This window comes from Carcharodon carcharias, chromosome 9, assembly GCF_017639515.1.
Source record: "Carcharodon carcharias isolate sCarCar2 chromosome 9, sCarCar2.pri, whole genome shotgun sequence".
NCBI classification, from domain to species: Eukaryota; Metazoa; Chordata; class Chondrichthyes; order Lamniformes; family Lamnidae; genus Carcharodon; species Carcharodon carcharias.
The window spans coordinates 132,185,844-132,208,720 of record NC_054475.1 but is presented as its reverse complement, the minus strand read 5'-3'; the positions used below and the strand labels follow the sequence as shown (position 1 = coordinate 132,208,720).

General features: G+C 38.4%; 1 protein-coding gene across 2 annotated transcripts; it reads left to right on the top strand.

Moving 5' to 3' along the window:
• Nucleotides 1-1,602: 1,602 nt before the first annotated feature.
• lamp2 (lysosomal-associated membrane protein 2) lies at nucleotides 1,603-20,950 on the top strand. Of its 2 annotated transcripts, none has more exons than XM_041195387.1 (9): nucleotides 1,603-1,767; nucleotides 5,116-5,231; nucleotides 7,108-7,321; nucleotides 9,013-9,174; nucleotides 10,131-10,327; nucleotides 10,400-10,513; nucleotides 11,165-11,228; nucleotides 11,998-12,168; nucleotides 18,090-20,950. In XM_041195387.1, exons 1-9 carry the CDS (start codon nucleotides 1,722-1,724, stop codon nucleotides 18,227-18,229), a joined length of 1,224 nt encoding a protein of 407 aa, XP_041051321.1. In that variant the 5' UTR covers nucleotides 1,603-1,721; the 3' UTR covers nucleotides 18,230-20,950. The 2 variants fall into 2 exon arrangements, with proteins under 2 accessions (XP_041051321.1, XP_041051322.1); XM_041195388.1 differs by lacking the exon at nucleotides 18,090-20,950 and adding an exon at nucleotides 12,805-13,676.
• Nucleotides 20,951-22,877: the final 1,927 nt, after the last annotated feature.

Genomic DNA, 22,877 nt, shown 5'->3' with positions numbered 1-22,877 from the left:
CCTCAATCTGATGCCCACGCCTGAGTCTGTTTGGTGCCCAGCACTAGCAACAATTTCCACATTAAGAAAAACAATAAGTCAAAGAGTCATACAGCACATTTGGCCCATCGTGTCTGTGCCACCCATCAAGCACCTATCTATTCTAATCCCATTTTCCAGCAATTGGCCCGTAGCCCTGTATGCTACAGCATTTCAAGTGCTCATCTAAATACTTCTTAAATGTGGGGGTTCCTGTCTCTACCACACCCTCCAGCAGTGTGTTCTAAATTCCAACCACCCTCTGGGTGAAAAAAAATTTCCTCAAATTCCCTCTAAACCTCCTGCACCTTACATTAAATCTATGCCCCCTGGTTATTGACCCCTCTGCTAAGGGAAAACATTTCTTCCTATCTACCCTATCTATGCCCCTCATAATTTTGTACACCCCTATCAGGTCCCCCCTCAGTGTTCTCTGCTCTAAGGAAAACAACCCTAGCCTATCCAGTCTCTCTTCATAGCTGAAACGCTCCAGCCCAGGCAACATCCTGATGAATCTTCTCTGCACCTTTGACAGTGAAATTACATCCTTCCTATAATGTGGTGACCAGAACTGCACACAGTACTCCAGCTGTGGCCTAACTAGCGTTATATACAGCTCCAACGTTTATACGTTTGATTGAATAACTATTTATTATGCAGAACAAAATACTTGTTATGTGTTATAGGGTGACTATGGATTTTTTACAACATGGGAGGTGGTGGGCGTGGGGTGGGGTGCAGGTGCTCAGAAGCAAAATGACAGAATCTATGTACTTATCCAAGCGGCCATCACCCTAACTGGTATTCAACAGTTTGGAGGATTCCTGCAATTATTTTTTCATAAAGATGAATCAATACCTTAGATGTAAGCTTATGATTGAATATTTAACATTTTGATAGGACCGATGTTAACAGATCTGTACTTTTTTTCAAAATTGAAACATTTAAAATTCAAATAATAAAATTGATCAAACGTTAAATTTTCCTTTACAACTATTACATTACTATCCCTAAGTGCAGGAAACTTTAACTAACTATTCTAACAGCAACGTCACATGTCATCCACCAACTGATTCATTATCCTAACTCGTGATTATGCTGGCATCACCAACGTAGCAGGTGACAGTCTGAGTCCAAAATGTCAATGTCATAAGGGAAACAAATCCATTACATTTCTTTTTATTTGTTGAAGGTTAAAAACAACTGTCATTGTTGTCCTAAAGCTGATATAGGATCCAAGTACTTGTGACTTGTCTGCATAGTGGGCAACCTGTTCAGAAACTCCTCAGCACGGCTAAGTCTGGGAAGGAATTTCTGTTCCTAATTAGCTTGTTGGAAATACCTGTCTTTGACTTATTTAAGAACGTAGGACGTGATTGGCTAATGGGGGAGATTTTCGTGTGTGATTGGTTGATTGGCCATTGGGTGATTGGCCGGACCTGTATGCTGATCGGTCCGGGGGCTCATCCTCTGTTCGTCATTGGTCATTCGGGCACACGCTAACTGGGCGTATCCAGAGGTGATTGGCTATTTCGCAGCACTGCCAGCCGATTGGGTGGTTGGGTGCGGTGAGGCCGCAGCCGATTGGTCGAGGCCGTCGCTGAGGGCGCGGGTCACGTGCGGCTTTGTCGCGCTTTAATCGAGGGTCTGTGCAGCGGGTGTTTGCTGTGTGGGATTCGTCGTCATCTTGTCAATCTTTGGCCATGCAGCGTTCTGGTGGTTTCTGGCTCGCCATTCTGCTCATTGCAGGTGTGTATGGTTGTTAATGGGAAGCTGTGTGAATACCCGCTGGCCTAGTGAAGGGGAAAGCCTGCGGGAAGGTATTGACCGTCCCGCTTGCTGATTGTGGAGCTGGGGCAGGACAGGCCTAACCGACCCCCTGTCAACTTTATTCTCCATGAGCCGGTTTAACAAACAGGTTAATAAAAAGTCATTCCATTAATCTCCGCCTTTTAAATGTGTTGTCTGGTGGTGAACTGTAAAACGCGCTATTTATTTTTCCGGGTGTTTCCAATTTGCTAAAGGGTTAGAGTTGCTGTAAATGTAACAGTAGCAACTGCGAATGGCTGAGGGTCTGCACTCTAACGTGTTAATCCTGCCCTTTTACAATTAAATGTTTGCAGCATCTACAATCATTGTGTACCGATTGTAGCGTTCCAGCTCACTAATTCTTAGCTTGCTCTTTAGTGTCATTGATAGAAATGTGGAGTTACTGAAATAAACAACAAATCTTATCTTTCCTGAGGACAAAGGTGCAGATATTCTGGAGTAGTTCTGACTATGGGTACTTTTCCCCCACTTTATTATTGCCCAGCTTTAATTCTATTTTAGAGTTTTTATTTTTCTTTGTCTTTTATTTACAAATTTCTGATAACTTATAGCTAAATTTGGTAATAGGCATTTTTGTGTTTAATTTTCAACAAAAGCAAGTTGATAAACTTTCCAAATCCAAACTTATGAGTATTTGAAGTTTTGCAACTGTAAATTCCTGTGCTTTAGGCTTTTGCCACCGACTCCCTCAAATTAGATTACAAGTTTAGCTGAAGGCTGTGTCTTAACTGCTGCAGGGCGCAAAGGCATATTTCTGCTCCTTAACCACTTGCTTAATGGCTTGTGCTGATGATTGGTTTAGGACAGGGCACTTGGCTATTTGTCCCCATGTGATTGAATATAGCCTGTTGATACTGTTTGTATGAGGCAGCACATAATTGCTGGTGTTTGCTAACATTTTCTAGGTTAAGTCGAGAGGAAATAATTAGGAATGATTATTATTACTTTAAATTATTTAAAGTAATGTTGCAGAATTGGGAGGATTTTTTCAGTTATTTTTATTCTAATTTCTACAATAGATCCTGTCTGCCTTTACAAAGCTAGGTGTGATGCATCCAATGTTTTGTGTATTCCCATTGAGCAATATGAGCTGCTCTCGATGTTGCCAAATTCAACTCATCTAGGTAACCACCTTTAGAAATAAGTGCAGTGAACAAAGTGAGGTGACTTTGCTTGAATCCCTTTCTACCTGCCCAATATCTATGTTAGCCTTCGCAATGAGTTGACTGTCGGTACTCTTCAGTGAGTTTATTTAGTATATAGTTGAAAATATTGAAGCATCCCATGTCAGCTGTAGTGCTCATTAGTTATTGTTTCTTTACAAAGCTGCTTTTCTACCTTTTTGCTATACTTTAGATGAAAAGTGACCATATGTGGCCAATACTTTGCTCTAGAGTTCTGCGGTTCAGTTCTCTAGCTACAGCTTGTTTTTGAGGGGAAGGAACTGTACTTGGTTTTTTGAGTTTGAAGTACAAATTTCAAAGTCTCATTGTTTAACAGACCTTTGGTTAACAGCTTCTGAATGTGTGAATGTGTCACTGGTAACCGCTGAAGGTGCAGTTTCAAATTTGTAAGTAGTTTTAAATTCTTTGCCTGAAATGCTGGTTTAGGACATTTGATCTGTTTATGCATAGTGGATTACAATATTGAAGCTTAGGTGGTTATTTGCTTTGGGGATAACCAGCTATTTGTCAATGAATTGTAGAAATAATATTCTTATGCTTTTCGATTTTCTAACTTCTCAATAGCTTTTATCCACTTGTTTGCATCTGTAATTATTGGCTAAGCCTTACTCTTAAAAGCCAATGATTGTGAAAGTACTTCATGTGCCAGTTCGTGTTTAGCCTGCCATCGTAACTAAATTATTTAGTGCAGAAGGTGTACTTTAACCCCAGGAATCATTGCATGCTGGTCTTGCACCAACAGGATTATTGAAATGGGGTTTATTGTTTAATGTATGTGCATTTCACATTTTAGAAATGTTCAACCAGTAATGCTGGTGAATTTGTGGACAAGTAAGTCATCATTCTATAATAGAGTATATGTTGGCTTCTATCTCGAATATTTTTCTTCCCAATGAGGCAGGGCAGGATTATGACTTTACATGTTGCTTTGTAGGCTTGCATATGGGAAAAATTACCACTTTTTGGTAGAATAAAAATGGCTTCATTGCTTGAGCTCCTGATTTTCTGGGGGAAAACTCATTAAAAATTTTCTATGAAATGGACTCTGAAATCTTTTCAGCCGCTGGATTCTTTTGTCATCTACTGTACAGTTAAGTATCTCTTACATTGCCAAAGTGACATTTGATACTAATTGTTTGGAATTTCCTTACTAGGTATTAAATATTTTAATGAATGTACATGCTTCTAGCTTCACAATTTAATTGAAAAATTGAAATATTCAAAGCTTACATTCTTGTATTTGGCAAAACATCAGCTGATGCAATAATTTAAGCTGGTGGCAGTGCTAATAGATTGTGGAGAATTGTCCCTTGGTATTTCATTTCACTTTGCCAATCCATAAAGTGGTGCAGTATCTGCAGTTGTACCCATGACTTTCTGAAGAAGTTGTGATCTTGATTTGTGCTGCTATGGTAGGTCACACTTCACACCTCTTCACAAGAGCAAGTGAATGCTAATTATGAGAATAAGGCTAGATTAAATATTAAGCATTTTGTAGAACAAAAGCAAAATACTGCACATGTCGGAAATCTGGAATTAAGTACCTCTGGGTCTGGTAGCATCTGTGGAAAGAATCTCTCTTTTTGTAGAGATGGGTATGGCCTCAAGTTTGATACCACTATAGCTTTCATTTGATTTTGTTTCCCTTGGTAAAGGGAATGTCTATAGTGGGCCTATTGTACTTAGCCCCATACATCATACAAATTCTGATCAAGGATTGTTCATCCTTTAGCTTTGGTATATTCACTACTGGGCCCTGCTTTGGCAAGTTGATCCATTTTGAACGGTATCTTTATTCATAAATTGTGAGTAACCTTGATTCAGTTCACCCCTGTGGTAGCTGTAAGCATCTTTTTAATATTGTAATTCTAATGGTCTAAACCTGACTACCCTCGTAAGTGATCCTTTTGCAGATGAGCTTTGGCCCAAGAGTTGTGCAGTACAGCAATTACAGCTGCTGTGCAGTATTGTAAAAGCAATCTCTTGTAACCAATCATGATGTACAAGCTGAATTTATGCAGATTGAAGTGTAATGGCTGTTCCAGAGTAACTAAGTGAAGCCTGAACATTTAATATTTTTCAGGGCTTTCACTTGCTAAAGCAGTAGAGATTAAAATCCTTGGCAAGGATAACAACACCTGCATACAAGCTGTACTGTCTGTCAACTTCACTGTCCGTTATGAAGGAAATGGGACAATGGTAAGTAGTACAATTAATTTGCTGACTCCATTAAAGCAGATAAGTAGTCATGCAGATGAGGAAGTTCACAGCTTCAATCCGACGTGTGTAAATTTAGTTGGTGCATTCAGCTGCTGTAGTGTGGTCTTGAAACCTGGCTCAGAGGGAAATTTTAACTACGTTTTGGCTCCTGATCACTATCCAGGGATCCATTTGAAGGTTTTGGGTTTTTTCAGCTGTAATGGTTTGTGTTCGACCACTTGAGATTGGCACTCAGTGGTATTGTGCCCTGAAACCATATCCTCTTTCTTTGGAGAAGATGAAAATGGTTTTTTGGGTGGGGGTGGAGTGGACCTTCGCTTGTAACTGGGTACCCCATGTGTACAATGTGTTCACTAATAAAACAGCTGCATGTTTCCTGTGTGGAAGGAATGAACAATATGCTCATTTCAAGGCAAGCAAAGGTGCAGGTGGTGACCAAATGAAAGTAAATTAAACTCTACATTAGCCTGAGGAACTATCCAAATGTGCAGGCTACCTGTTCTACCTGCCAGGAAAGATGAGACTCCTGGATTGTTGATATAAGCTGTTTAACCTTATTTGAAATTTTATCTTGAACTCTCTTGTAGTTGGAAATGCTTCTGAGTTGAAACCTGATTTTCCTTAGTAAATAGTCCTATTGCAGATGTACTTTGACCCAAGGATAGCACAACAAAGAGGAATGATTGAACTGGGGTTATAGAAACTAAGGATATTTCAGTAGTGCATGACTTAATAATCCTCTATTTGGATGCCCAAGATGGTTTTATTAAAATAAAATCGAGACTTCAAGTTAGAAACATTCGAATCCGGCATATCTTTGCTTGCTGAGTCAGCACTATCACTTGAAGCTTTGTCATTCCAGCCATAAATATCAACAAAGTAGATTTTCTCCAATATATCACCAATATATCTCTTCTGACTCAGCAGCATCTGTTTTCAACATATCCATAAAATACCATCTTTTATAAATGGTGGCTCATTGTTCACCCATAACAAGTTTTCTTAAAGGTGCCCCTTTCGCCCCTTTTGGAACATGGGTGGCAGAAGTGTAGATGGCTGAAGTGTAGACTAGCGTTTCAATGATAGGCTGGAGGGGCTATAATTCTTGATGTTTGAATGTTTAATATTCAAACTATCCCTGGACTGTTATGATTCCCTGATGGTTTGCCTGTCCATGCTATGGTTCTGTTTGTGTTAGGTAGTACATTAGCTAGTCATGAAAGAACTTTTTAACAATGCCCATGTTTATTTCTTTCCTGCATCTTTGACTGCCTTGTCCTTTGAGTAACACTGTGTAACATGAATGCATCCAGGTGGCAGGCAGGTACTATGGGGAAAACAAGTGCCTGGTTGTACATATCATGAATGATCCATTGTGGCTGACTGTAGCCCAAACTAGCAACTTTAATAGAAGCTATAATAGACTAGAGCTTCCACTCAATCTCTGAGGCTGACTTGGCCACACAGACTGGCATCTGACATAAGAACAGGTGCAGGCCATTTCAGCCCTTGTGTTCTGTCTTCAAACCAAGCATGCACTGCTATCTTGTTCAGTACCATATTATCTACACTTACCACCTGAACAATTTGTGTTTAGAATGAACAGTGGCTATGCTTTTAGTTCTGACTGAACTGAAAGTTTAAAAAAAAAAAAATTTCTTGGTCAAGATCAATTATTCAACCCTCTTTTGGTGTATTCCAGTTTGAGAACATTCAGCTTTTTTTACTTAACCCACGATGTTAATACATCATTGGGAGGGGTGCAATGTGCAGAGATTTTTGCACTTGTCCCTGTGGTCCTAACTAAGCTAGTTAAATTTAACCAATTTAATTGTCTACGCATTTCTTTATTCAGGAAAATGCAACTTTTCAGTTGCCGAATTCATTATCATCTAATGGAAGCACATGTGGTGGCAACAATTCGGCTCCCTTGTTGAAAATGGGCTTCGGAACTGGTCACTCCTTGAGCTTAAACTTCTCCCATTCTGCTGGAAAATTTAGTGGCGATGTACTTACTTTCACTTATAACACCAGTGATACAAAACTTTTTCCTGGAGCAACAAACAAAAGTATGGATTTATCTTGTTATGGTATAAATTGAATAAGGTGATCATGGCAGTGACACGTGGCTATCTTAAGATGCTCAAGGGAGCCTAGTAGCCACAAACTGCTGTGCTATGTAGTCCAAAATAGTCCTCCGTCTGAGCTAGATGGCTTGAACTGACTGTATTCATATGTTGCTAATGCCCTTGTTTTCACGGTGAATCCATTGGGGTGCCTTTCCTGTTCCGTCTACTTGCCTTTACACTGAGGCAGGTTGTGGGACAGCAAGATATAATTTGATGCACAATCTATTATCAACATATGCAAAAAACTTTATATAAGATGCAGCCATATCTTAATGCAAGTAGTAAGCTGATCATTATTTCGCATAAAGTTGTGGTATCAGCCTGATTTAGTTGGTAGCTCATCTCACCTGAGTTGGGTTATAGGTTCAAGCCTGACCCTGGGATTTGAGCCTATGTTCTAAGCGGACAGTACAATGCAGAACTTTTCAGAACTTAAGTGTAACATTGTGGGAATTGTCATCCTTCAGAGGACTCTACAAGGTCATGTGCCCCATTTGTCCCCTCCAAGATCTCATGGCACTATTGGAATAACAGTTGCCTGACTATCCAGTGCCATCAAAACAGAATCTTGCTAATTTTTCTTGTAATCAGTTTTGCACACTGATGTGACTTAGCCAAATAACATGTAGGCAAACTATGAAGTGAATCAAAATCATAACTTGCAGCATGGATGGAGGCCATTTGGCCCACTGTGACCACTCAACAAAATCATCTGGTCCACTTCCCATTTTTTTGGCTCTTGGTCCATAATGGGGTAGGTTATGGCACTTCAATTGTATGTTAAGAATTTTTCAAATGCTTTAAGGGTTTCTGCTTCCATCATCCTTTTCAATGTTCCAGATCTCCTCCTCTGGGTGAAAACATTTTCCCCTTTAATCCCCTCCCTAAACCCCTTGTCTGAAATCTATGCCCCCTGGTGTGGACCTCTTAAGTGAAAAAGGCACACCTTATCTGCTCTATCTAGATTCCCATTGTATGCACCCCAATGAAGTCTCCTCCTTTTCAAAGGAAACCACCCTAGCCGATCTTCGCTGAACTAAATTTCTCCAGTCCAGGCAACATGCTCAAATCTCATGTTGCAGTGACCAGAACTGCACATGTTACAAAGTGCTTTGGATACATAAATTTCAGTTTAGGTGTGACTTGCACTATATTTTCAATCAAGGTACTACAAATTATGTGCACCCATTTCCTTGGCTAACCCATATTCTCATGGGGTATATGCTTCCTGATTTGCTGTACCATTTTATACTTGAAGCTATACTTCATAAGGCTAATGTTATGAAATAGCCAGGCACAACATCCTTTCAATTGCCACTCAAATTGGGTCTGTAGTAAAACTGGCTAAATGCTACAATGGATGATTCTAGTTTTTATTCCTCCATGAGTTCACTCTGGTGGCACTGTTGTGTGCTTGTGGCCCATTCCTCTCTGGGTTGGCTTCCTGGTACATTCCACTAGGAAAGTTGGGAGAACTAGGAGCAGCTTTGATAGTGAAGGTAGGTTGTACCTAAGCTTGTACTTGTTAAATGCTATTTTTAGATACTATTTTTTTTTTCCTTGAGGCAAGAGAACTTGACATTTCAATGTACTTTTTTTATTGAGTTTTTGTTTTGTTTTACCTTTTGTAGGTGTAAAGTATGTGGCTGTGAATTCTCTAATGGAGTCTGTACCCCTTAACACAATCTACACATGTCGAAGTGTTAAAGCTATTGCAAGTGAAGCAGTTGTCATGGTTTTTTGGAATGTTGGCATTCAAGCCTTTGTGGAAAATGGAACAGTTAGCAAAAATAGTAAGAAAATGCTCCATTTGTCTTTGTTTTTAATTATCTTTGTTATTCAGCTGGACACCAAAACTAGGTCAATGCTGATATGCTAGATTTGAGTTCAGATCCCAAATGTTTATAATGGCACTTGACCTCCCTAGGCTTCACAGGGGAAAAACCTGGCTATGGTTAAATGGAATATTGGATATAATTTGTCTTGTACATAAAACAATTTGTGCTGCAAAGTTGAGCCATGCATTAAATACATTTTTGAGTTGACTATAGAATTAGCTGGTTAGGGATTAGATTCCTATTTTATCCAGCCCCTGCTGTTAGCCAGAGGACAGGTGCTAGCCAGCCACAAAACTAGACTGTTTTTTAAAAAAAAGTGTCCAAAACTACTTGTTCTCCTTCTGCTCCATTAGTTCCAAATCCATCCATTTGTCTGAAGTATGGCTATACTCTAAGCAGTAGTTTCTCATTTCATTGTATTAGGCACCTCCCCTATTGCTTGTGGCTGTTTGAAACAATGGCATACCTAAAAAGATTTAAGAAAATTTTTAAAACCTCCATTGTGCATCAACGCTACTAAACCTTAAGTGCTTGAACAGGAGCATTCTCATATGAAAGCTGCCCTTAGCAGGAAGAGTTTGCAGCTGCTAGGGCCATTTCTAACTGATTAATGAACTAAAACAAAAACAGAATTACTTGGAAAAGCTCAGGAGGTCTGGCAGCATCGACGGAGAAGTAAAGAGTTGACGTTTTGAGTCCTCACTTAAGGGTCATGAGGACTCCAAACGTCAACTCTTTTCTTCTCTGCCGATGCTGCCAGACCTCCTGAGCTTTTCCGGGTAATTCTGTTTTTGTTTTGGATTTCCAGCATCCGCGGTTTTTTGTTTTTATGACTAATGAACTAACCTGGAAGTTTTTGGTTTGAACTTTGAGCAATGAGCAAATTAACCTGTAATCTTTTTTCTTCCAAGAATCATTCTGTAAGGCAGATATGTCCACCACGGTAGCACCTATTACAACACAGACAACCTCAACTGTGACCCCAATCCCAACTAAACCTCCACCAGAGTTGCCAGCAGTGGGCAACTACACTGTTAAGAATGGAAGTGATTCTTGTCTCCTTGCCAATATGGGATTGCAGCTGAATATTACCTATACAGATAACAAGGTATTACTGCTTTCTGACAGTATCTATTTCTATTTGCCCCAAATCTGCCCCTAACAGCTTTTCCTCCCTCAGACGCAGGTAATTAATATGAATTCCAATTCTACTGCAAGTGGACACTGTGGTGATAAGGATGCAACCCTTCTTCTGGAAGACAAGGACACAACTATTCAGTTTAGTTTCATGGTGGTAAGTGTTGAATTGTACTTCCATTACAGTATTTAATTTTAAAAGCAAAGTTGGGCTCCTAACTTACAACTTTAAATGTAGAAATTTCCCTAGAGCAAATATTTGAGTTACATTTTCAGGATATAGGCAAGATTTAAAAGTAGGATAAGGTAAAGAATGAAATGATTGCTAATAGACTGGGGATTTGTTTGGAGGGATGTTAACATTAACAATGTTCAAACTCCAGTTTTCATTTGAGTAAGGGTTTTGGGTCTGGATTTAAATACTGTGGATCTAGGAAGAAGAGTGTCAACAATAGATGCTATCAGTACTTCATACACATTTTAGTGAGTTGGCTATTTAGCTAGGACAACACATAGTTTTTATTCCTATTCATGTGTATATACTCCAGTAAATTCATTAGGAGCAGGAACTTTAACCAACCTCCTACCTAGCCCAGGGGCATGACCTCAATTTCCACAACTGTTGAAATTGACTACTGGGGACAGACTTCAGATTCAAATTGACCACCTTGTTCTGTCTCATCTCATTGTATGAACTTTCTAGGCCATTGTAGGAATGTGGCAGTTCTTTGATTATAAATATAAAATCTCTAGTTTGATTCCTGTGCCAGAATAATGTTGAGATTCCTTATCTTGATGTTTGTTTCAGGAACAATCAAAATTCTTCTTGAAGGAGGTGAAAGCTAACATAAGCTTGGTTATAAATGGTTCAAGTAAGTATTGGCTACTACAGTAGCCATAAGATTTTTGCTTTTGGCAAACTATTGATCTTGCCATCTAAAATGTATTTTCTGTGAAGGAGGACTGAGTTGAATTTGACTTGTAGTGCAGGGACATAAAAATGCATTTAGCCATTTCTGACCTTCCTTTATAAACCAAAGACAAACTGCTCAACTATATCCCACTTCTGTGGAACTGAACTACCTTGTTTTTAATCTGCACTCATTCCAGTAGTCCGCTTTTCCAAGTTGTAAACTGCACTTGGATAAAGTCTACTGTTCTAGCTGAATAGTTTTATTAGTGTTTTTTTTCTAACTGAATTGTTTGTTGCCATTTGTTCCTTTTTTTTAGGTATGAATACAGAAACTGTAGCTAACAATGTTCCATCCCTTGCAACCATGTAATTTGAAAAAGGGGAGTAATGGATCATTCTTCCCCAACTATTCCAAAACACTAACTGTGATCCTGAGGAACCTGGCATGGCCGTCCGAATCATGGGGTGTTTGGTCCGTCCGAATCAGAACCAATTAGTCATTTTCTGGTTTCTAGTTGGCGTAAACTATTTGTTACATTATCATTCTCTGTAATTGGGGCAATTACACAAGACAGTAGTTAACAAATTGTGCCGATAAGTGCAGTTTATTAACACTAAAATTGAATGTCCCAGTTCATCTCTTGATAGATGAATACAAATTTAAGGGTGAGGAACTTGTCTGGCTTAAGTTTTCTATGAATTGACTGACAATGACTTTTTTCCCTCAGCAACTGCACTTAACAGCAACAATAGCAATCTGAGGTATTGGCAAGCATTTGTTGGAAGCTCATACATGTGTCACAAGGAGCAGAGCCTAGTGGTGACTGACCAATTGGTTATTAATACCTTTAATGTATGGGTCCAACCATTTGAGGTCAAGAATGGAACCTTCTCCAGAGGTAAATAATTTTGCTGAATAATGCTGACTGTGGATGCCATCTAGTTATAGATGATACCATCCTTTTTTTGCTTTTGTTCAGTGGCTGCTGTTAAACTGGTCATAGGCTGAAAAAGATTTTACTTTTCCTGATTTTTTTTTTTATATATAGCTGGAACTGATGCTTAATTTTATGATCCTGAAACAGTAAGAGTCTTTGCATCTTTTTCCATCAACAACTGCTCTCCACCCCATTTTGATGGCCCTGATATTTGTTTGTCACATCCATGTAACAACCTAAATCATTGGATTCTCTATAGAAAAGAGTAGAAGTTTCAAGTTTGATTCATGGATGAGTTTAAACTCAACAGGAGAATCACTAAGACTACAGCTGAGTTAATGTTTTTGATCTTGGGAAGAAGAAAATCTGGCAAGGCCAACTAGGCTATTCACTACTCCCTGCTTAATGTTGATTGCAGAATAGTCATGTTATACTGCCTGTCGATAGGAAGACAGTGACATGAATAACAAGGAGCATATTTATCTAGAGGCATCAGTGATTGACATCTTCAGAAAAATGAACACAACTTTATTTGTAATGTGCATGGTTGTCTAAGCAGTAACTGGTAATTCATCTGATATTATTTTTTGTCCACAGCTGAAGAGTGTTCTCTGGATGATGACAGCATTCTTATCCCTGTTATAGTTGGTGCAGCTCTGGCTGGCTTAATTGTGATTGTTGTGATTGCTTATGTGATTGGTAGAAGAAAAAGCTACGCTGGATACCAAACACTCTAAATTGTTCTTTGATTCTCCAAATGCATAGTGACATGATTAGATTGCTGTAGTGGGTGCAAGTACTTGCCTTGTAAACTTCCTCTTCAATTGCACTAGACTCTTGCCAAGTTTCTTGGGGCCAGTGAACTTGCACCCACACTTGACACAGATGAAATGTTGATATGTATTGCTGGCATTGAGAATTTTGTCTAGACGACATGGCATTGCTGCCAAGGAAATGAGTGTTCCTTCAGAGATGACTTAAATTGGCAAGTTTGCCTTTAACTACTCCTTGAAACTAACACTAACTAATTTGCCAGCACTACTACCAACATTTCTACCAATAACTTAATGAATATGAAATCTAAAATTGAACATGTATTTACAGATCTCATGTAGTTTGTTTGGCTGTACTGTGGAAACTGTATAAATGTTAATAGTTTGTGTATATAAAAGTTTGGTCTTTAGCAAAAATTGTGCTGCATAGAGAACTTCAGTTGGGTGCCTTGGATTATGGAAAGAATTTTGTGTAATGTTCTAATTGGCATGTGCAAATGTTATCTAATGTTGATGACTACTTTTCTAATTTGGGGATCTGGAGTTTCTCACTGCACTCTAGACACTGAAATTTTGAAAACGTTGGCTTTTATCTTGGAAATTACAGATTGGGGAATTTTCTCCAAGTTTCTTTATTCCTGTGCCTCATTTGTATGTAAAAGTTTAACTCGGCTTTATAATAAAAACTTCATGTAAGCTCATGTAGCGTTTATTTGGGGCTGAGGAATGTAAGTTTTGCATATCTTACACTTGCTAACCACAGCAATTAGGGATAACTAAAATTTCACTTCCCCATTGTTACCCATTTATCTCCATGTGGTTGAACATTTTTCTTGGATATGGGTAATGCACTTATTGCCCATTCCCAGTACAGTGGAGTGTCTTACTACACTTGTGTACATATGAGTCAACCACACTTTGAGCCTCCATACTAGCTTTTATTTCTAGTTAAAATTGATTTCAGACTGGCAGTCTCAATTACCAATCCTGGTCTTATTTAATAATGGTGGAACTCTACTTATGACTTCACAAATGTCTTGTTCCTACAAATTGAATTCTTCCAATTGATTTTAGAAACTTCTGGTTCAATGGCTAGAGCTCTTGTGCCCTGTGCTCATTGTGTCTAATTCTGAACTACCCTCATTTGAATTCTTTCAATTTTCATTCATTCAGTGAGGTTGTGACAATTGATTAAATTAGTAACCTCGTGTTATGAGGCTGATTGAGACTGCTAAAATCAGCAAGGCAGGTATTCATTGAAGCCTATAGGCAACTTAATACTGTGGGGATTTACTTTAGATGCTTGAGCTTCTGATCAAGTTGCTTATGCAAACTTGCAGACCATTTTGTGTAAGTCTGAGAAACTAGATTTTGCAATGTAAAACCTAGAACCTTGCTCAGGTATTAGTTTGCCAGAATTAAAACTAGCTAAAAATTCAGTTTAAATTGATTATCATTGTCTATAATTGGAAATTATTTTTTAAAATCACTTTTGTCTGCCTTAATTGGATTAAAGCCAGCTGGTCTAGAGGCTTTGTAACTCTTTCGAGTACAAACACGTTTTCATCTGCTTCAGATGAAGTTACATTATTTAATAGTTGCCATTGTGAGATTTGAACTCTTGATCTTGGGGTTACAAGCCCAGTACCATAACCACTTGGCTATTTAGGCCAAGCTTAGAGGCTTTGTATAGAAAGAAGCAGGTTCAAAATCGTAATTAGATAAACATGGAGATGGTTAGAAACATGGGTATCAAGGGGGTAATTTGCATTTTAAAATATTCCATTCAAAGGAATGGGTGAAATCTTGTACCCAGCTAGAAGATGCCAAGCAATGTTTATTTTTTTCAGCCTAATAAACTTTGGAATGAAAAGATGTTATTGTTAGAGGTAAAAGCCTAGTGTTGCAATGGAAAATTTACATTCATATGTATAAAGGAGAAAGGAAATTGTATGTAAAGCAGAGGCATTTTAAGATCCAAGTGAGAAGCCTTGAGCTGCTGCCTGCAAGGACCCAGAAAAACTCATTCTGAATGCATGTCCAGTTTGTGCTTTACCAGGTATCTGTTTAAACCTGAGATTTACTGTTGCTTTACTGGAAGTCTAACGGAGAGTCAGATTAATTAGAGGTAATTTTGTAGATGTGTGTGTTCACAATCTTATTTTAAATGTTTAGTTTTATAAAAACCCTCAATACTCTCTTGTTACTAAACTCAAAGCCTGCGTCTTGAAATGTACAAAGTATAACAATGGGCTATGACGGTTGTTTCAAGCTTCCCTCTGGGATTTGAACAACTCGGCTATGTAATATTGTAAACACAAGCCTACAAAAATCCCCTCATTAATCTGACTCTTGTTAGATCCCTGGTAAGGCAACAGTAAATCTCAGATTTAAACAGATACCTGGCAAAGAACAACCAAAATGAGTTTCAGCTCTGGGTCCTTGCAGACAGTAGCTTGAAACTTCTCTCAATTGTTGGATCTTAAAATGCCTTTGCTTTACACTTTTTTTTCCCTCCTATATGCATATCTTTTCTCTTTTTGAACGTAACTTTTCTATTGTCTCACTAGGTTTTTAATTTTACCTCTTCTAACAAAACATCCTTTGCTTCCCCAATTTTATTAATCATGGGGCAAAAACAGGGGGAGGAAATAAATACAGTAACTATCAAAGTACTAGAGAAACTAAAGGCTGCTAAGTCACCTGGACCTGATGGTTTGCATCCTGGGATATTAAAGGAAGTAGCTACAGAGATGGAAGATTACTACCAGTGCATCCACTAAGAGTCCTTTGGTTCTGGAAAAGTCCCAGAGGAATGTAACCTTATTCAAAAAGGGAAGGGGACTTAAAAACAGGTAACTATAAGCTAGTTAGCTTAACATCTGTTATTGGGAAAATGGTGCCTATTATAAAGGATGTAATAGCGAAGCATTTGGAAATGTGTAATCTAATCAAGCAGTCAGTATAGCTTCATGAAGGGGAAATCATGCCTGACAAATAACAAGCAAGATAAAGGGGAACTGATAGATGTAATATATTTGGATTTCCAAAAGCATTCAATAAGACCACATATATCTACTTCATAAGATAAGAGCCCATGGTGTTGGGGGTAGTATATTAGCATAAAGTTGGGATATGGGGGCATTTTCAGGATGGCAACTAGTGAAGTGCCACAGGGATCAGTGCTGGGTCACAATTGCTTACAATATAAAATAATAACTTGGCTGGGGGCAATAAGTGTTCTATTGCCAAGTTTGCAGATGACCCAAAAATAGGTGGGAAGGTAAGTGGTGAGGATGGCAGAGTCTACAGAGGGATATAGATAGGTTGAGTGGGCAAAAATGTGGTAGATGAAATATAAAGTGTGAAGAGAACTGAGGGATTTGTGGGCCCTCGTGCATGAACCCAAAAAAGCTAGCATACAAGTTCAGCTAATAGGGTAGGCAAATGGAATGTTGGCCTTTATTTCAAACGGAATGGAGTATAAAAATAGCAAAGTCTTGATAAGACTACATAAGGCGCTTGTTAGACCACACCTAGAATACTGTGAACAGTTTTGGTCCGCTTATCTAAGGAGAGATATACTGGCATTGGAGGCAGTCCAGAGAAAGTTCACTGGGTTGATACCGGGTATGGAGAGATTTTCTTCTGAGGGGTGAATAGGTTGGGCCTGTACATTGGAGTTCAGAAGAATGAGAGGTGACCTTATTGAAGCATAAGATTCTTAGGGGGCTTGACAGGGTAGATGCTGAGAGGTTGTTTTCCCCTTAAGACCAGAGGTCATAATCTGAGTAAGGGGGGTGCCCAGTTAGAACAGATGAGGAATTTCTTCTGAGGGTAGTCAATATGGAATTCTTTACTGCAGAGTGCAGGTTAAGTATATTCAAGGCTGAGATAAACAGATTTTTAGTCAATAAAGGAATCGAGGTTTATGGGGGGAAAAGGCAGGAAAGCGGAGGTGAGGATTATCAGATCAGCCATGATCTCATTGAATGGCGGAGCAGACTCAATGGGCCAAATGGTCTACTTCTGCTCCTACGTCTTATGGTCTGAGCTGAAAAAATAAACACTGCTTGGTGCCTTCTAGGTGTGAGATTTCATCCATTCTTTTGAATGGTTTATTTAAAAATGCAAATTGCCCCCTTGACACCTGTTTCTAAACTTCCCATGTTTATCTAATTACCATTTCAAACCACCTTATTTCTATACATCAAAGTTTTGAGACTAGCTGGCTTTAATCCAATGAAGACACAGACACTGCAACTCCATTTTTAAAAATAATTTCTAGTAACATAGACACTAATCGCCTCATGACAGTGATGGATGACATTTGCTTATTGGTTATTGGGTGCTTTTAATTCTAAATAGTGAGAAGTGGTGTTGACATGAAAAAACTAGTTTTAAGTATGTGTTCATATTTGCCAAGAAATTGATCATAGTTGGTTGCTATTGTAAGTTTTAAGTAGAATGTAATTGCAGTCTGGATATTGTACAATCATGACAGATTGTGTAGCTATTTCCAAATTTGAAATGCGTATCTGAAAAGGTGTATAAATTTGAACAAATCCTGATACTGATTATTCTGCAACTGCAGGCTTTTGCATGTACTGAATGAGTTGTGATCAGTTGCATTCAAATCTTCTAACTTGCATTCTTGCTTCAAGTTTCGTTTTGGTAGGTTCTTGATAAGTGATTCCAAAGTACTTGCTGATGAACTGCACAAATGGGGATAAACTATGGCTTTTTTGCATTTTAAGTGCAGTCAGATTTAGTAATGAGTTGTCTTTTTCACCTAGTATGAACTAGATTTTGGCTTAATTTGGTTTGATTAACCATCATTGTGCAAGAGATATTTCGAACCACTTTTTCTTACTGCACTTAATGGGCAATTTATAAAACAATGTTGTGATCAGTTGCCTTTCTAAAAGTATTGCTTCAGAAAAATGGGAATTTCTTTTCAAGTAGAATCTTGGGTGTAGTTCAACTTTACTGTGTGTTCCTGAACATTTTAAAATGGGCTTTTTGGAGCTGTGCCTTGTAATTTGGGGTTTTCCCTCTGTACTTCAGTTACTGACATCACCAACTTTTATTTAATTTCTTCAAATCCAGCTGAAGACTGTAAAGCAAATGAGAACTACATCGTGCCCATTGCAGTCGGAGCAGCGTTGGGAGCAATAATTTTGATTGTGCTGGTGATCTACATAATTGGTCGCAGGCAGAATCACAGTGATGGATATGAGCAGTTTTAAATTTTCAGTTCTGGGAATGTACAATTAAACAAAATGTTTGTAAATGTAAAATCAGCTGTAAACAATTTGAGGAAGAATGGATGCTGAATAGTTTATTGTAAAGCCTTACCATAGTGAAATTTATAAATGCTCTTAGTTTTTAAGCTTGTAGGACCAATTTTAAAGGACATAATGGATGGCCTCCTAAAATGTACACTAGTAACATGGCTACCTATTAGTAAACCCTCATGAAGCCTATTTCACAATCCTTAATGTTGAACTATTCATGTTTGTGGTAACTGGATTAAATTGAGAAGCCTGCTGATTTTTAAAATACTTTTCTAAATTTTTAATTAAACTACTGTCAATTATGAATTTAGTTTGAATTTCAAATTCCAGTTCTTGGAATTTGAACCCTTTTGGGTAAAGTAAGAATACAGAATGTCTTAACTATGCCTGTATTCATAAAACGGCACCTGTTTGAGAACTAACATCACAATGCACTTTCATCCATTGAGGTTTGGAATTTATACAGACGTCCCTTTATCACAGGCACTTTGCCTACTTGTACAATTGCCAGTGAATAAACTTGCTATCCATCTCGGTTGGGTTGATATCAAGTGACTTTGTGCCACCTAGCCCTTTTCCTGGTTTTGGGCAAACTTGTGTAAATCAATGAACTTGAGCGGATCTTTCATGGAGTAGGCCTACGTAAAGGGCAGGTTTCAGTAAACACCAAGTGGTGAAACAATTTGGGAAGTTTGCAATTTTTGGGGTAAAGTCAGTGTAATTCTGCATGTAAATTTGCTTGGTGCATTGCTGCTCTTATGGGACTTTATCTCCCCGTATGCAAAATTTTTGCATTTGTTTCTAATTTAGCTGGTTTTACATAAGCTGCTAATTGTGTATTCAAGCCCTTCTGCAGTCAGTTTCTATGGATGGGCTTGACAACTGAGTGCAAGAATGACTAGTCAATGAGATGGGAATGTAGCCTTACCTGTAAATCATACCCATAGAACTTAACAGTGCTCCCCAATTCTGAAGTTCTTTTAATATGAACCTATCATGCCTTTAGTATTACTTATATTAGGCAATACTTAAAATTTGGATTTTTGTGGGCTTTTGCATGTTCTTGCGCCTGTCCTTCAACTAATAATCTTTTAACTTCTTTGTCACAGCTGAAGAATGTCTTGCTGATTCTGACCTGGGTTTTCTGGTGCCAATCGTTGTTGGAGCTGCACTGGGCCTATTAATAATTCTTGTTATTATATCTTACATAATTGGACGAAGAAAGAGTCGGACTGGCTACCAATCTGTGTAACCAGTTCTTTCTGAATGTTGGTATCTGTCACTTCTGCTGTCTTAGTTTACTTTCTGTGCCATCTGTCCAGTTTTTTGGATGGAATTAAATCCTGACTAACCTTGCACTAAATTTGTAATTGCATGATCCTTCACTTAGCCTAATGTCTTCTCCATTAATGATGGTGAGTTGATTTCGCAATTGTTTTTGCAAGTAGCATAGAATTTCTCACCTTTTTGAATCCATGTTCAGGAATGGGCCAAATGTACCTGCTGCTGATTTAATAGAGTAATCTCAGTTGTACATTTTTTTTAGTTAACACCTAGATGTAACAAATTTTTGGTTTCACTTAAACTACAAACTCTGATGCAGAAACAGTTTTTACATGCACTAAATTGATAGTTAATAATGGGCAATAAGTGCAAAGTCAATTGTCCCAAGCCTGATGTTTGAATTATTTCTATCTGGAACATTTGTGTTCATATTAAAATAGCAGCTCACCTTCAATTTCAAATGCTTTTTACATCTTTCAGCATCCACCTTCACTGTAGAATTGTAATGACAAGGTCGTATAATTACATGTAATGAACCACAAGTGCAAAAGCAACCAATTCACTTTTATGGTTAATATTGACCAGAAACGAAGAACTTCTGTTGCCCTCCCCCACCCCCCCCATATTGTTGTGGGTTCTTTATCCATCATTGGATATGGTACCCACTATGGAGGGAGAGCCATGATTTCTGTCCAGTTGACAGCACCTGGCAAGTGGATATTTGATCGGGACAAGATGAGCTAATTAATACTTGGGCATATCGGAGGGGTGTGTCTGGTATAGCCAAACCTTACTTCGGCATTGTCTGCAGCAGAGGGAGAGAACTGTAAAAAGGAGAAACAAAAGATGTAACTATGACAATAAAACAAATCTTTTTTGTAAATCAATTTTAACTTGAGCTTGTTGCTTCAATTTTTGGATTGTCACCAGACTTCTGTTTACATCGTTGCTTGAGTGATATTTTTTCAAGTTAACATTTTTCCAGCAGGAACATAGTGGTGTTTATACATAGGCTTGGGAAAAAATTCTGGAACTAAGGACATTAGGCAATTAATGCTTGCATCAATGGGACCTTGTATAAATACAGCAGACCCTCAGCATTTTAAAAGCTAGATTAATGTTTGACCTGGCAAACTTGAAAACTTACTCCTTTTTAGGGCTGGGCAAAACTAGGAGGGGTAAATATTTATAATACTTGTCTAAAGGGGAAACTGTTGGCTTAAATTAGATTTTTGGGCAATTTGTCTAGCTGTACATTGTGCAAAATCCTGTTCAATGTTTCAAGTATCATGTACCGTTTTTCATCTCGTCAGAGTTTAAGTTTGAGCAAATAGAATAGCAGGGACTAAACTTGATTCTTGAAATAAATCTATCAATTTTGAAAACCAATTTGAATTGAATCTGTTTTGTCTAACTTCTACATAGCTGCTACTTCCCGCTTTCTCCAATCCTTCCCTTCATGTTTCAGTAGTTGATGGATTTACTGATACCACTTCTTGCTGCTGTCCATTTAATCCAGAACCAAGCATCAATAATCAACAGTTGACCCTGACTTCTATCAATCACCAAGACTTTACTTCCTCTACAACGATTGTGTGCATTTGTTATCTCTAGACTTGATTTCTCCTCCTTGCTGGCCTGTAAACTCTAGCTTTTCAAAATCTCTCCTCACTCATCTACAGTTTTGTTTCCTAAAGCTTTTATTTTAAAATCCTCCTCTCTGAATAACTTCATGACCTCAAATGGTAATATTTCTCCAGGCTCCTTCCTGACTTGTTTTCTCCCTATTCACCCTGGCTGTTTATGCATCAGGTCCTTACTTGCCTTTCCACGTTTATTAGGACTGTTCTTTCAATTGCTTGTAGTAAAACATCCTTATGTCACTGCAAAGCACCTTATCTCTCAAATTTGACTGAGCCATATGCTGTATTAAGGCAGGTGCCCAAAAGCTTGGTCAAAGAGGTAAGTTTAAAGTGTCTTAAAGCAGGAAAAAAGAGGGGTTTAGGATAGAATTCCAGAGTTTAGGGTTTTGGCAGCTGAAGGTGCAGCTGGCAATGGTATTGGAAATAAGATCATAGAAGCTGGAGCTGCCAGAATTAGAGCGCAGATATCTGACAGGATGGCTGGCAGAAGTTAGAGATGGGAAGAAGCAAGGTGATGGGATTTGAATAAGTTGAGAATTTTAAATTGATCTATTGCTTAACCATCAGCCAATCAGCATGAGCATAGAAGCCAGGTTACAGCAGGTGAGTGATTCCAGTGATTAGCTGAATGAAGAACACTGGGAGTGGCATGGATTACCTTTCTGTCCCTTTGACCACAGAATGGTAAGATCTGCTCATCAGTTGTTTGGAATTGACATTTAAGACCAAGAATGTGCCCTGTTTGGCAGTTACCTGATTTTAAGCTGGGGTGGCAATACAGGTGCTGCAGTACAGAGTTAAAGAGGCAGACAATTATTCAAGGTCTAGACTCATTATCCTTGTCAATTAACCCTTAGAATGTGCACCAAATTAGGAGGGAGAAGGCGGGAGAATGGGATTGAGAAACTTATCAGCCATGATTGAATGGCAGAGTAGACTCGATGGGCCGAATGGCCTAATTTCTGCTCCTATGTTTTATGGTCTTATATCAGATGAGAAGAGGATCAAGTTCAGCTGCAGTAACTCCAGAGCTGAATAACTCATTTATGCTGGAAAAACCTATGAAGCATGAAATTCCAGATGGCAATAAATATTCAATGCAAATGTATCTAAGCATAGGTTGCTTCCTTTAGCCAAATGGGTGAAAATTACAGGGGTGAGTTTCCTAGTTTGTTACAATCCAACTTCTACACCTGATGGCTTAGCCGATTTTCATTGTGTCCTTTTCACTAAATCCTGAGATTGACAGTAATTTTTAGTTCTTGCCTGTTCCAGATCAAAGTCTGATTTTATTATATCAACTGGGTATTTGGATGAAAATCCAAATTCACGAATCATGACAGTGCTGGATATGGCTAATCTGATGCTGCATAATGAGACTTGCAGGAATAACAGCTGAAAAACATATTTAATCTGAGGTTTAGAAATCTGAATGAAGTCTTCTCACCACAGTCTGTACAAGAGCATTTTAAGATGTCAGAATAGCAAAGTAATAATTCCAGTTGTATGCATTGCTGAATATGATTTTTAAGCTAAACAAGCTCATCATTTCTATTTCCTGCACATCATCCTGTGACCTTGCTGAGTTCGCTTGAAATTTAGTGCCAACTTGCACAAAGTTGTCAATAGTTTTGTCATGGAACAGGCTGATGTGGGCTTAAGTTGGGACTGAC

Bases quoted from the DNA above. Each gene is read 5' to 3' on its own strand.
- lamp2 (XM_041195387.1), top strand. From the start codon at position 1,722: ATGCAGCGTTCTGGTGGTTTCTGGCTCGCCATTCTGCTCATTGCAG. The intron at 1,768-5,115 runs GTGTGTATGGTT...AATATTTTTCAG, and splicing joins CGCCATTCTGCTCATTGCAG to GGCTTTCACTTGCTAAAGCA. The intron at 9,175-10,130 runs GTAAGAAAATGC...TTTTCTTCCAAG, and splicing joins TGGAACAGTTAGCAAAAATA to AATCATTCTGTAAGGCAGAT.